This window comes from Dendronephthya gigantea, unplaced genomic scaffold (genome assembly GCF_004324835.1).
Source record: "Dendronephthya gigantea isolate DGI-Jeju-01 unplaced genomic scaffold, DenGig_1.0 000012F, whole genome shotgun sequence".
In the NCBI taxonomy this organism is placed as follows: Eukaryota; Metazoa; Cnidaria; class Anthozoa; order Malacalcyonacea; family Nephtheidae; genus Dendronephthya; species Dendronephthya gigantea.
Window position 1 is genome coordinate 272,195 of NW_021163022.1, and position 14,433 is coordinate 286,627.

A 14,433-nucleotide genomic window follows, 5' to 3' on the forward strand; every position below is an offset into this window, starting at 1 on the left:
GGGCCATCAATTACTTTTTGTGAAAATGGATGGGCCATGAAACAAAATACAGCCTGTTTCATGGCCAGAAATGGGGGACAAAATGGCTGATAACTATGCGCACAACTAACAAATTTCGCGAATCCAAGATGGCGGAAATGCTAAGAATTAATACTATAATCATACAAATGCAATGCGCATACCGAAACAAAATATAATTTGCAAAGTGTTTACATCCACAAAGCAACAAAATATCTCAATGAACGTTCCCCCAAACTCTTGATGTGTCACGATTTGCCATTATTCCGCCCGAGTAACTGAATTTTACAATATAATCCCGCAATATAAACTCTTATTAAGTACAGTAGATTGCCGAATGTGTACTATGTTTAGTCCAGTCAAGCGTTCTTTGAAGAGTTCGACGACGAATTGTTTACATCTACAATTCTTGTACGATAGTCAATCTTCCATTTCGTGCCGATTTCGATTCATGTTGGCTTGCATTCGCTCCGCCAAATGCATTTAAAATCGCCTGTTTTTCATGAGAACTGTTAGCCTATGCTGTAAACAAATATCTTGGAGAAGACAGTGCGAAACCCCGAAACTGCGACGCTTCGATAGGATTTTCTTTTATTTTTGTTGGCCATTTTGAAAGCATTTGTATATACAGCCGCTGGTTATTGTTTATAAGCGAGTGAGGGCTCCAAAAGAGGGGAAAACCCATAAAAATACCCCGCTAAATTCAAATTAAAAACCCGCCAAGTTCATAATATTTGGATGTACTTTTGTACTTGTGAACTTAGAAACTGTTGCGTTCAATTTGTTGAAGTGTTATAAATAAAGAAATAATTCCCACATTGTTTAACTAGTGTAAAATTGGCTCTGAAGTTCGCTTAAGATGTCTGATATACCTGTAATAAATTCCGTATTAAAATGGAAATTAGGCATCCAAGCTCCATCATTAGCATATGCAGCAAGAGCAAATTCAAGGCAGGTCATCTGTGCTGTAGATATTCCTTATCAACTCATAAAATTATGGCAGGAATATATGGTGGCAAAGAAAGTAAAGGCCCAAGCAAATGAAGCAGGTACAAATGGCAATGAAGAAGGCTGTCCAAGCCATGATTACAGTTTGGATTATGTTGATTTATTTGAACTTTCCATCCCTGGAAATGCATTTGCTATCACTAATGATCCAACTACACGAAATGAAGTCAATGAATCATTGAGAATTATTACTGCAGCAGTGAAATCTACCTACAGCAAAGCCAAAGGAGGGAGAAAAAAAATGGAGCTCGACTCAAAAGTAAGGCGATTCCATATATTGGAGGGAATGACAACTTCTGTTAAAGATTTGCAAAGAGAAAACGAAATCATTATTGATGAATTAAAGAAGTGGAAAGAAGAATACAATAACCTCAAGGAAGAAAAAGAAAAACTCTATAGTGAAATGTTAATTACTCTGAAAGAGAAAGATGAGGAGATAATTAAACTGTATAAGACAAACAAAGAACTTGAAAATTATATTGACTGCCTTGAGAAAAAGCAGAGTTTTCAAAACCAAGGCAAAGATGTCTCCCAAGTTGCAAAAAAATCAAGGACACTAAATACTTTCATGTCGCGGGCTAAAATTGCATTGTGGTTTATGAAGTCTTTTGGCCTGGAGTTAAAGGAGCTAACAGTCATTGAACAGAAGACAGGGAAAACACATCCCCTTCATGTTGATGACTGCAAGAAATTTGATAGTTTATCCAATGAGGACAATGAAAAAATTGAGCAAGTTTTATTCCTACTTGACAAATTTTGTGTTGGAGATTCTTTTTACCATGAGTTAAGTATGATTACTGATGGTCTTCCAAAGTCATACTTGGTAAAGCAAAGGAGAAGCCAACTGAATGACATTAGTAATGTGATCCCAACCACTGGTAAAGCAGATGGTGCTCAAATGTCATTTACAGACATGCTAAAAACCAGGATTGGAGAGTTTGTCAAAGTACATAATGAAGTAGACTGGAGTAAAGAAAAAATTCAAGTTAAGATTTCAGGAGATGGAGCCAAAATGACAAGGAACTCAAGTTTTATATTGCTTTCCTTTTCATTACTTCAAAGCAGAAAGGATGTAATGTCTGCAAGTGGGAACCATACATTTGCTGTAATAAAAGGATCTGAAAACTATGAAACTTTAAAAGACTCCTTTGGAACCATTTTTCAAACAATCAATAACTTAATTGAGGTGAGTGAAATTGAAATAAACAGTTCTAAATTTGGCCTCGAATTTTTTCTGGGTGGAGATTATAAATTTCTCCTAATAGTGTTGGGCATGAAATCAGCAACCTCCAACTTTGCATGCCTTTGGTGCAAGGTACACAAAGAAAACAGATGGCAGATGGATAAGGATTTAGACTATTATAACTCTGCTCCACTCAAACGTACATTGGAAGAAGTAATCACAATGGCAAATAAAAAGGGGGCAAAAGACAAGTTCTCTTGTGACAATGAGCCCCTAATTAAGATTGATTTGGATCATGTTGTTTTGGACGAACTCCATCTATTACTGAGGGTAATGGATGTCCTGTTAAACAATATTATACAGGAAACTATTGCCTGGGACAAAAAAACAAATTTTAACAAAAAAAAGTGTGAAAGAGATATGGCACACCTCAAAAAATTGCAATCAACCATTAGGTCCTGTGGGGTCAGTTTTGACATATGGGAGAAAAAAACTGAAGATGGAAAAGGATCAGGGCAATATGATTTCACTAGTCTTCTTGGTTCAGACAAGAAAAAACTGTTAGCTGAACTTCCTGACAAGCTAGTAGATTGCCTAATGCCTGAGACATGTGATGTAGTAACTGAAATATGGAAAAAATTTCATGAACTTTACAAGATAATAACAACAGACAAAACAAGTACTGATAGCCCTGGTAATTATTTTCAAATGGCAAGAGAATGGATAAATCTTTTTACATCATTGAGGACAACGTCAATACACAGTGGATATAAGAGAGCAGCAGTGACCCCTTATATGCATTCACTTGTATACCATGTACCCAGGTTTATGCAGTTGTATCAATCAGTTAAAATCTTCACTGGACAGGGGGTAGAAAAAAATAATGATGTGGCTAGGAGTGTGGTTCTGTGCAAATCCAACAAGAAGAATCCTGCATCAGATGTTCTTCAATTAGAATTCAGGCAGTGGGAACTACGTGACAGTGAACGGGCAAAGAGGCCATACCGCAAAAGCAATACAGATTACTGGGAAACCGAAATTAAGAACAAAAGAAGAAAGGACACCTGACTGCTACTTCATGTTTATGTCCTAATAGAATTGCACACTAAATTAAAATTAAAAATTAAAATTAAGTCTAACATGCAAGTTGTGCATTTACAGTTCATGTCAGGCTGCATGAAACTTTGCACATTGAAATGCTAAGCTTCTCTGGTCTATATCGTGGAGATGGAACAACAGTTCCCTTAACTAAGTGATGCGTCCTGGGGCTCCATGACAGGAATGCACGCAACTTAACAGGAAAATCTATTTTGACGCCATCCCCTATAGAGTCCACAACTCTGTCCCAATTATCAGGAAAGCAGCATCGTCGGAAGTCCTCTTTATTTAAAAGTATTGATCCTCTTTCATTACTTGTCTTACCCTTGCCATTGAAAAAATAATTTAAAACATCATGGCGAAAAGTGATAACAGTGGGAAGTGTGCTCCTGGACTTCAGTTGTTCCAACAATCCACAAGCCAAAGCATCTTTCCCTAGTTCTATTGCTTCAGTTGAAGGTGTTGGATTTTCAAATGCACTAGAAAAGCAAGCAAGTATTTTAACAAAAGTGAAAAGTATGGTATTTTTTCCTTAAACACAGACCATAGATGATAGATTCTCTGTACATGTACCCAATCAAGAACACAACTTTAAATTCTAGTGAGTAATTAAACTGATTGACTTACGAGGGAAATATGTATTCATTATATATGTAAATATGCAAATAAAAAATGTACATACCTAATTGCAGCTGAATTCAAATTTTGTCTGGGTTCCCAAGTGTTCTCCAAACTGGAAAAACCTTTCCACTTGACATAGTATTCAATCTGGAAGCAGAAAACCCACACAAACCAATGTAATACAAAATATAACGCACACACACAACATATTAATCGAAAACCTACCTTTCCACGACGAACTCTACGCGAAATGACTCTCTCAATCTCGTAAAACTCCTTCGTCGCTCCTGAAACTCTCCGTTTGCGAGGTGCCCCTTCGTCATAAAAATCTGCTGTACTTAAATTATGCAAAGCTTTGTAGAAAGACATCGTTTCTTATTAAATTTAGTTTTCAAAATTTGCAAATTTGCTTATGAATATTGTAGGAAGGCTAATGGATGTATTATGCTGACGCTGCAACATTTTGCGAATTTGTGCGCCCGCGATATGTTTCGCTGACTGTCCCCCATTTCTGGCCATGTGCACTCAATACATACTATAAGCGACGCTGCATGGTTGGTTTGATCAAAGTGATAGACACGCTGTACATTAACATATATAGCAGGATGGGTCATGAAACTTTTCCAATGACTTATGATGGGCTTTTAGATCTTTTCTAGATTTTCAGGATGGGCCACCGAATTTTTTTAGGAAAACAGATTTTTCCCTCCGGCCCACCCTAGCAGTTACTTTATGACCGCTCCCTTATGCCTAGCAAAAGGTCCTCTAAAGTCTAAAAGATTTTTTAACTTCGTCTGATTGTAAGGTTCAGTTAACGGCAACACAGCATTTTATCAGTTGCTGTGTGAATACTTTTATCAAAGTTATAACATTTTTTCAGTGCGTATTTCCCGGTTATTCCAACCTAATCGGCTTATTAAATATGACTCATTAGTAACTGAATATTGCGTGCCAAACGCCGTCTTGCAGAAAGGGTGGGAGTTAACCTACAATTTCACCACGAATATTGTTATATATGGTTAGCAGTTCATTTATTAATGAATACACGCGAAACACAGACAAAAAACCGCTAAGGGTATCAGTGTTGACCACTTTGTGAAAATATTGTCTCGTCAGCCATATCTTCGATTTCGATTCATCATTCTTATGAGCCTGGTGAGAAAGTCTTACCAACTATCTAATATAACCGCGCAAGCATCATCTGCATATAAATGTTTGAGTCCATGCAGACCGATGGAGAATTAGAGCGAGAATAGAATTTGAAAATTAAAATTTGATAGTTTGGTCAGGAATGGTTTGCGCAGTGGTCTACGCGAAACATAACAAGTGTAGTTCTGGGACGCGCAATTCCCTTGAAGGAATCTTGCATGGTTTCACATGCCAAGTGCCGACATGCAATCTTGACCTAGACGAATTTGCGTATACTTTTTTCTACTGTTCGTTCTTGTTGATTTTGGTTAACTGACACAATCTATTGAATATTTTTCATAGAAACAGGAACGATTTTTTCATTGCCGTTAGTTGCCTGATTATGTTGAAAATAACCTTACCCGGAATTGCCTCAGACGGGTTTTTATGGTATACAATCTATTGAATAATTATTTCTTATTTATTGAATTATTATTCATTTCATTTTTTTGCAGCGAAGTTACAAATGCTGCTATAACCAAAACTTCTATAAGCTGAAAATCATATAATTATTAAACATCATGCACTGCCATCATTCAGTCAGTCGTCAGTTTTGTTACTACCTACTCTTTGTCACAACCTGTTATCGACATACAGGTTGTTATAATTATTTATTCATTTAAATATATAAGCGTCTCTTTTACCGCGTTGAGCAAGCATCACCACGAACTAAAAACATACGAATGCTTTACATTCCAGATGGGTTAAACTGAGTAACTGCATGTGAACCGTGCTGGAAAGTGTTATTTTAAGGTAGACGAGTTCTTAATTTCATTACTTACAATAGTCTAATACTGTATTTAATGCATGGTCTATATCAGTGTTTGTTCCTAGCGTATTCAAGCAAACAAATGCTAATGTTAACTTTAGTTTATCATTTAGTTTATTATCTCAGCAGTGGGAGAGTTGTATTCTCTTTTGCCTCGATAAGTTATTATGTACTACTTCTTAACTTAACTAATTTCTAAACTGTACATTTTAAATCCTGGGTATATCACATATATTATGTCAATATATCACTATATAATTATATCAAATGCTTTGTCTGTAACTACAAGAGCCTGAGGTTGAGTCACACTTATTTTTGTCACCTAGCAGTCAATAAACTCGAAAAGTCTTATATTTGTGCCATCATAATTTTCATGTATAGCTAGATTTTGGTCGCCTCTGTGCTTGAAAAAACTCAGGACCTGCTAGTTTTGTAGCTAATACTTGTCAATGCAAATGTCTGATAGCGGGGTCGCTAGACGGAACACCGTCTGATTGAGGTTCACTGTTTGATAAATTCATTATCCTCCCACACCATGCACTGTATGTTTATGAAGCACGGTATCTAAGATACACATAAACAAAATATTTTTGATTAACTTTTTTCTGATTGATTCACAAGAATTGATTCTGTTTGTATTCCACAAACAGGTTTTTATGATACAGCTGCACGGGTAAGACAACGGTATTATTAAACCATGCATATATATTAAACCAACGATATATTAAACCAACGATATATTAAACTAACGGCATTATTGTTGCGTTCTTTTAATGTTTGTGTTTTTTCTCAGGAATCTTTTTCCTTATCATGGAGGGCCCATAGGTAACTCATCTTCTCAACGATATGGATCAAACTCATAGTGACGATAACAACAAGAGCTACACATCAGAGCCGGACTCCAAAACTCCTGAAAACTTGGACAGCCCACAGTTCCAGGAAGTAGTGCAAGCTTTCACCGTTGAAAAAGAATTGCTGGAGAAACGGCACCAAGAAGAAATGGAAAAACTAAAAGATAACTTCTCAAAAAAGAAGGCTGTTTTTTCTGAAAGTGGAGAAAGTGGTTCGAACCATGATCACAATAGTACTGCACTGAAACAGACAGAATATGGTCACCATAACAACAATGGCTTAAGGTAGCGAAAAACACTCTGTATTTAGTCACAATGCTTTATTATGCTTTATGCATACGTTGCGTAAAGCCATTTTAGAGTCTCTGCTAGAAAAATGTTTAAAACATCATCATTATATAAATACGTAGAAATCTCATGGCTCTCACGAATCTGACAGCTGGTAAAGCTGTCACTTGCATCTTATAAGGAAGTTCATGAATTGGGAAATGCTTAAAGCTTTTTTCATGCTTGTCATCATATGCAGGTTTTTTACATTCTGAGAATATTTACTTTTATGGTAAAGGATTGAGTATTGGGACTAAATAAAATGCGATAACGTGTCCTAAAATATGGTCATAAAGTTGAATTAAGTTGGTAGATTACTAAGTAATGAATGAAATCCTAGTTGTGTGACGTTCGTTAATCTCCTCCAATTTATGTTTTAGTTCTGTTTTCCAAAATGGAGATAACCACGGCGCAAGCCAGTCGCAGGGTCAACACTCCCGTTTCCCTGGTCCTGGTGGTGTGCCGAACGCTGGCAGATCAACTGATTTACCATTTTATTTTAATCCAAATTCTGGCCAGTTACCCTTCGCTGAAACTGGTGCGACCAACTCTCGTCCTCAGGCGATGATGAATGGTTTCTCCGGAAATCCGGGGAATGTTGGTAGAGAAATAGGTATGATGAATGGAGGACCTTCTCACGAAAGCAATACACCATCATGGGGTCACACTGGTCAAAATCACCCGTATAATGGTATTAATGCACCACATGGTAATCCAAACCTAAATGGCACCTTATATCGACCGTACGGTGCAACAAATGGATATCACACTGAACTGCCTGTCCACCCGACGTCCTCGTGGAATCCAACTTTCTACACCCATAATTTTTTCCCCACTAGAGAAGACGCTGCCGTCAAAAATCCAAGCCGTGTAAGTCTTGGACTAATGAATAGCCCTTCGATGAGAGTAAACACTGATAACCTGGCAAGTCAGATCAGACCTGATCTTGATCTGGAAGACAGACTGGAACAACAGCAGGAGTTATTGCAACAACAATTTGCGGAGGAGAAGATACAAATAAGACAGGTTGTCCAGGAGGAATTTACAAGAAAATTTGAAGTTGAAAAACGGAAGCACGAGGAGGTTATTAGCAGTTTTCAAAAGACAACTTTAGACTTGGAATATCAAAAAAAAGAGATAGAAGTGAAAATTAGACATGAACGGGAATCTTTGGAGTTGAAATTCGAAACCCAACGAACTGAATATGAGCGAAAGTGTCGCAAACAGATGGAAGAATATCGAGGGAAAAGAGAGGCGAAATACGAAGCGGAAATTACTCAACAGAAACAAACCTATGAAGGAATGATTGAAAAACTTAAGAAGGATATTCAATCCTTAACGTTGCAAATTGAGGAACAAAATGAAAATTTGAAGGTTGAAAAAGACAACGTTGTTGCAGCATTCGAGAAAGAAATTAAGGAATTCAAAGAAAGAGTGAGATTGGAAAACGATAAGACTGACTCAGAGATTGTAGTCAAACTGAATAGTGAAATAAGTTTATTGGTGTCTGTGAATAAAAGTCTTCGTGAGGAAATTGATATGAAGGAACGCGAGAAACAGGAATTGGAAATGTTCATGAAAGAAGAACGGAGCAGAACTGAGTTGCATTATGAAAAGCAGATTACTCAGATCGAGTCGCATTTTGAGGCGGAAAAACGGATGCTTTTGGCTCAATACGAAGAAAAAGTTGCACTTCTTTTTAAAAAGGAAACATCGCAGAAATCAATCGAGGAAATCAGCGCGATAAAAAAGGAGAATGAAACTTTGAAGGAAATTGTTGAAAATAGCTACAAAATGGAACATGAAGCATCTTTAGAGCGAGATAGAATAATGGAAAGTTTAATCGAAGAAAAAAATCTGTTGCAGGAGCAGCTGGAGGTGTTTATTGCTAAACAACAGAGTGACGAATTTTATAGCAGAGAAGACTTTGAGAAGTTAATGTTTGTTTCTCAAAATGAACTGAAGGAATCCCGAGAATTTTCAGAAAAAATTAAAAGAGAATTAAAAGACGTTCAAGAAGAAAAGAATGCGCTGGTCGCGAAAGTTGAAGGTTTATTTAGTGAAATCAGTGAATTAAAGAAAGTAAATACGAACGCAAGCGCTACAAATGATGAAAAAAATAAACTATTAAATGAAGTTTCTCATTTAAAAGAAGAGGTCGATAAACTCTCTAGAGATTTGCAGGAAAAAGGTCGAAAAGAGATTTTGTTAAAAGAAAACTTGAATAAAGTTGAAGATTGTTTGCACAATAAAGAAACTGAAAACACACAGTTGAAGCTCGAAAGAATGGAAACACAGAACAAGTTAGCAATTCTTGAAAGACAAACGAACGATCTTAACGATGATTTATCCTCAATTAGAAGACAAAAGGTGGAACTCGAGGAAGAGAATTGCAATTTAAAGAAAGAGAAATCGAGCGTTGATGGACGGTTACATGTCTTCGAGACAACTAATAATGATTTGCTCCAGGATATTCAAAAAGCTAAACAGAAAACTTCACAATTTGAAGACGAGCTTACGGCTTTGAAAGTGGAAAAACTTGAACTACAGCAGCAAATACGACTACGTAAAATGCAAGAAACCAACTTCGATGAGGTCACTCAGAGACTGAAGACACAAACTCTGAATGCAGTTAGTGATAGCGATACTAGCGGGTCACTTTTAACAAGCACTGATGAAGCAGCTGGAAGAGATCATAAAAAACGATCTAGAAGAAAATCGGGTTTGGAAAAAGAAATCTCCAAGTTGAAACGCGAGAAAGCCGAATACGAATTAAGAGTTGAACGATTGAGATTGGATGTAGAAACGTTGGAACGAGAGGCTCTAAAACAAATTGAACACAACAGGGCAGTCTCGGCAGAATTTATCTCTGCGAAGAAAGATATAGAAAAACAAATGGAGGATCTCAAAAGTGAAAAAGAGGCTTTAAAAGCTTCCATTATTAAGGTTCAACATGAAGAGGAAGGTTGGTATGCAATATTATGTTTGGGTGGACACTAAAATGGCTTTTTAAAATGACCTTTTTTCTATAATTCCAATTTTTTTCCAGGTGTCAAGAACAGTATGAATATTTTAGAACAACAAAAAAGAGAACTAGCACACGGTGTGAATTTTCTCCGTGAAGAAGAACAACGCATAAGGCATACCAGTGAAGAACAGACAGAACGAATGTCTGAGGATCTTGAAAAGAAGATTCAAGTGCTTCAACGAAGGATTTCAGAGTTAGAATCAAACAAGAGGGAATTGCAAGACGAAGTTGAGAAGTTGGAACAAAATGAAACATCGTTGCGTTGCAATATTGAGGAGTTACAACATGAAAGTCAATTGTTGTCGCAACGTATTTCACAGATGAAAGAATCCGTGTTGGATGTTGGAAGAAAAAGAGTTTCTTTAGTTGAAGATAAGGTGGCGTATTCTATATTTCAAGTATATTATACAAAATATGTGCAGTCATATTTGTATACAATTACTCAGTATAGATGCTTCGTGGATTGCCGTCAATAAGGTTTGATAGGTCAGCCCTTTGCTTTGCTGCTGAAGAAGAGTCAAAATGTATTTTTTGTTAAATTTCGTTACATGTCCGATACATGTTTGATCGTTTTAAATTGTATCTTGAAATATTTTACCTCATTCTTAAGGTGGCAGAAGAGACGTCGTCATTAGGCCTCAATGATGTAATGGATGAGATTACAAAGTTACGACGAGAGCGTGACGACTTAATCCGAAACGTGAGCGAACTGGAGCGAAAACAAACGAATCTGGACATTAGTGTCGAGAGCGCAGAGAAAAATCGCCTCGTTTGCGAGCGGGATATAAATGCTCTTTCTCGGAAACGAACAGAATTAGAATCCGTCGTTTTTACATTAAGAAATGAAAAAATAGATCTTGAGGGAAGGTCGAACGAGCTGTCGGCGACCAGTATCGAGGACGCCACGAATGCTCAGCGAAAGGAGATCGAAATTCTCCGAAATGAGCTCGAGATAACACGAGAAAGTTGTGAAGATATTCGATCCATGTATCATTCCGTTAGGAATGAGGGAAATAGCAAGGTAGTTTGTTAATAAAATATCTTTCAGACAGTTTAACAGCGTCTTCAAACAAATGCGTCTAAAATAGATGTTTCCACCTTCGTCAGAAGAGTTGAGAGTGTGGACAAACGCGCTCTTGTGACTTTCCTAACAAGGATAGTTAAAAGAGAGGATTTTGTCTATTTTAGCAATTTTCATACCACATTTGATGTGAAGTTGTTTTATTTTTATGTGAGGAAGTACAGTTTGTGGTAAAACATTTTCGTAATTGACACTCTTATTTTTCCATTTCAAGGTTGAAGTAGTTGAGACGGAGCTTCGTTTAGCAGAAGATAACTTGATGCGTTTGAAACGAGAGCGACTGGAACTAGAGAAGACCATTTCAACTTTACTACGTCAAAAGACTGAACTCGAGTCAGAAGTAGCATTGATCGTGGATTCGAAATATCGCGAGGACAGAGACACTAATGTTCTGCGCGAGGAGCGTCTTACCCTTGATACTGAGCTAGTCAGACTTCGAAGTCAAATTTCCGAACTTCGTTTAATGTTATCAAATCTCGAGGATACTAAAGCCTTTACTCAGCGTGAACTCAGGGACCTGGACGCTAGAAAAGAGCGAGTGGATAGCTACGTCTCCGGAGTGGAAGCAAAATTTCTGATTGGTCAAAAATCGCCAGTTTCCTGGAATATTAGTCCGCCAAAGGAGTATATATTGACCCCAAGAGATGACTTGGAAAAACAAGTTTTGGAACTAAGAGAACAAAAGTTGTCGTTAGAAACTGATTTATTTAAGCTGCGCAGGAAGTCTGGGGACGGAATTGATACAAGAAGCTGTGCACATGGGTATCACGAAAGCACTCTAGGGCAACCCAGGGTGAATGTAGGTTATAATGGTAAAACCGGTGATTTTGTGGGACAATATAGACACGACCAGAATCTAGGATTACAGCAGGTTAGTAGATTAATATAAACCAAGTTTAACCAACAAATTGTCTTATATACATGCATTCTTTCACAAGCCATTTCACAAGATAGTTTTCCAAACTATCAAGGCGCGTGATTTTAAGCAATCCTTAGGGAAAAATTGGCCATGCATGACCAGACCCTCCGTCATTCAATGTGAATAGGCAAAAAGACTAACTCTGCAGTTCAGGCCAATCATTTCATAAAAAATCTGCATTCTTTTGCAGGACATTCAGGGACTAGCTGAAAGAAAGTTGCAACTCTCAAGTGAAGTTCAAGAAATGCAGGTGAAGAAAACAGATTTGGACACGCAGATCACAAACTTAGAGTACCGGAAACTTGGCTTGGAGCAATCTGGAAGACTTGTGACAAGACGGGAAGCTGAGGGATTGCCAGAGCAATCTGAACGCCTTGTAACAAGATGGGAAAGCGAAGGTTTTGTAGACGAATCTGAAGGACTGGCAGCAAACCAGAGAAATGACAGTTTAGAGCGCTCAGGGAGTGTGACAACAAAGCTGGAAAATGAAAACTCTGAATTCAGGATTGCTGAAAATCTTAGTGAAGAATATTCAGTCAAGGTATACAAATGAACTCTATTTTGAAACATAAAAACCTAATCATGATGTTTCCAACTTTAGAAAGAGCCTGTTTTTTTTTGTGAGGGTGTAAAAAGGTTCCTGCTTCATTAATGACCAGTCAATCACATGTTAATCGATGTTGTATATAACTGCATGGTTGCATGTATAACCATGCACATTTTGAGTTGAATCGTATTCATCTTTTCCAATCGTTTTCCAATCCTCTCACTAAGGATATTGTACACAGTTACTTTACACGCCGTTAATCTGGCAAATCGATTGCATTAAAAATAAGGCGACCGCTCTGTAAAGGAGAATGACTTTAAAGCAATTCAAAGAAAGCCACATGACATGCACGTTACGATACGTTAAAGGAAAACATACTCTGAATTCTAACATGTTATTTTCAGATGGACTTTGTCAACTATAGTGTTGAGCAAATGCAAGAACTAAGGCAGAAAAACACAAGTCTGGAAGAAAAACTGAGTGCATTGGAAAATCGTTTACATGACGCCAAATATGATATGGAACAACAGACACTAGAATATTTAAAAGAATTGAAATTGGTGCAAAATGCGGTAAGTTGATAAATTTAGCTACTGCATTGATTTTCGTTGAGCGAGATGAAGTACAAACCAAAGTCGCTAACATAGAGAACTTGTGTCAGTTGTAGTTGAGTTTATATTTCCATTTATATCATAGCTTGTCTCCCAGCAACAAAGCGAGTCAGGACAGCAACAACATCTTGGAGTCATTGTTGAACGATTAAACAATTTTATTGAAGAATCGCAATTTGCAGAGACCGACCAACTTTATGAGGATATTAGAATGGAAATTAGAGATCTTAATAGCAAGGTAAATTTCTAAAGAAGAAACAAATGCTTAATTAATGTTCTAGTTTTGCCCGGCAAAATGTTTGGACTCTGTGATTATTGAAGTTAATGTGTCAAGTATATTTTAGGTGGAATCAAACAGTCATAAAATGAGAGCAATGCAAGAAAAGAATTTGAAAACGGATGAAAATTCGCTAGAATTCAGGGAAGGCACATGTTCTGTGGATGAAATATGCGGGCATGTGAGTATATTCTTCTGCTAGTCATACACCACGGCATGCAGCTCTGGGTTAACGATTGTTTTCAAAGGAAAATCTGTGTAATCCAAGTGCGTACGCGGTTGTAAACCTATGGGTTGGTTATTTCCAACGACATGGGCCTGTCTTCAAGTCAGGGTCTTGAGCTGCCGAACCTACAACTACGAGTCTACAATAATCCACCCCTGACCCGTCCTTACTCAAATTTTGTTTTTAGATTCAAGATGCTGAATGGAACATGGAACGTTATAATGAAGTAGTTTCTCATTTACAACAAGAAAATACAGACCTAACTGAAGTTGTTGAAAGGTTGGAAAAACGACTTACTTTGGCAGGGAAATCTCATGAAATATTAAAAAGAAAGAAAGTGATCTTACAGCAACTTTTAGAAACGGTCAGTGTTAAAACTGGCGAGGATCTTATACAACAATCAAAATTGATTTTTGAGCTTGATAAAGATACGGCGATATAGAGATGACAAAAAGTACTGTCTATATTGTTGGTTCGCAAATCATAAAATGTATTTTCCACTATATGTCTATATCAAATTGGGGGAATAGAAAAACATGGTAAAACATACACGAGTGTTAACACACAACGCTGCCATCCGCGAGCTGTCAAGAATAATAATCTTTCTAATCGCTGGAAGGAAGAAGATTCGTGAACAGAAGGTTTGAACAAAGAAAGAACCCGGGCGTCTTTAGTGAAAGA

The 14,433-nt window shown here is 37.2% G+C and overlaps 3 protein-coding genes across 4 annotated transcripts; 2 read left to right on the top strand and 1 right to left on the bottom strand.

Moving 5' to 3' along the window:
* Positions 1-403: 403 nt before the first annotated feature.
* On the top strand, positions 404-3,304 carry LOC114518936. The gene has a single exon (XM_028538972.1). The coding sequence runs from the start codon at positions 878-880 to the stop codon at positions 3,275-3,277; it is 2,400 nt and encodes a 799-aa protein (XP_028394773.1). The 5' UTR covers positions 404-877; the 3' UTR covers positions 3,278-3,304.
* Positions 3,305-3,356: 52 nt separating this feature from the next.
* On the bottom strand, positions 3,357-4,316 carry LOC114518939. 2 transcript variants are annotated; one of them, XM_028538982.1, is made up of 3 exons: positions 4,154-4,316; positions 3,990-4,075; positions 3,357-3,786 (listed from the first exon to the last, which is right to left on the bottom strand). In XM_028538982.1, the coding sequence occupies exons 1-3, from the start codon at positions 4,295-4,297 to the stop codon at positions 3,372-3,374; spliced, it is 645 nt and encodes a 214-aa protein (XP_028394783.1). In that variant the 5' UTR covers positions 4,298-4,316; the 3' UTR covers positions 3,357-3,371. The 2 variants fall into 2 exon arrangements, with proteins under 2 accessions (XP_028394783.1, XP_028394782.1); XM_028538981.1 differs by having other exon boundaries at positions 3,990-4,316.
* A 1,509-nt stretch (positions 4,317-5,825) lies between these two features.
* Positions 5,826-14,422, top strand: LOC114518934 (myosin-11-like). Its single transcript, XM_028538970.1, has 11 exons — positions 5,826-5,869; positions 6,679-7,021; positions 7,444-10,028; positions 10,113-10,468; positions 10,702-11,112; positions 11,387-12,043; positions 12,282-12,632; positions 13,043-13,210; positions 13,335-13,487; positions 13,594-13,707; positions 13,940-14,422. Exons 2-11 carry the CDS (start codon positions 6,732-6,734, stop codon positions 14,192-14,194), a joined length of 5,340 nt encoding a protein of 1,779 aa, XP_028394771.1. The 5' UTR covers positions 5,826-5,869; positions 6,679-6,731; the 3' UTR covers positions 14,195-14,422.
* Positions 14,423-14,433: the final 11 nt, after the last annotated feature.

Excerpts from the sequence above, each read along its gene's own strand:
- LOC114518936 (XM_028538972.1), top strand. The coding sequence starts at position 878 with ATGTCTGATATACCTGTAATAAATTCCGTATTAAAATGGAAATTAGGC.
- LOC114518934 (XM_028538970.1), top strand. The coding sequence starts at position 6,732 with ATGGATCAAACTCATAGTGACGATAACAACAAGAGCTACACATCAGAG. Across the intron at positions 7,022-7,443 it reads CATAACAACAATGGCTTAAG|TTCTGTTTTCCAAAATGGAG; the intron begins GTAGCGAAAAAC and ends TTTATGTTTTAG. Across the intron at positions 10,469-10,701 it reads TTTCTTTAGTTGAAGATAAG|GTGGCAGAAGAGACGTCGTC; the intron begins GTGGCGTATTCT and ends CTCATTCTTAAG.
- LOC114518939 (XM_028538981.1), bottom strand. The coding sequence starts at position 4,297 with ATGTCTTTCTACAAAGCTTTGCATAATTTAAGTACAGCAGATTTTTAT. Across the intron at positions 3,787-3,989 it reads TTGAATTCAGCTGCAATTAG|TGCATTTGAAAATCCAACAC; the intron begins GTATGTACATTT and ends TTGCTTTTCTAG.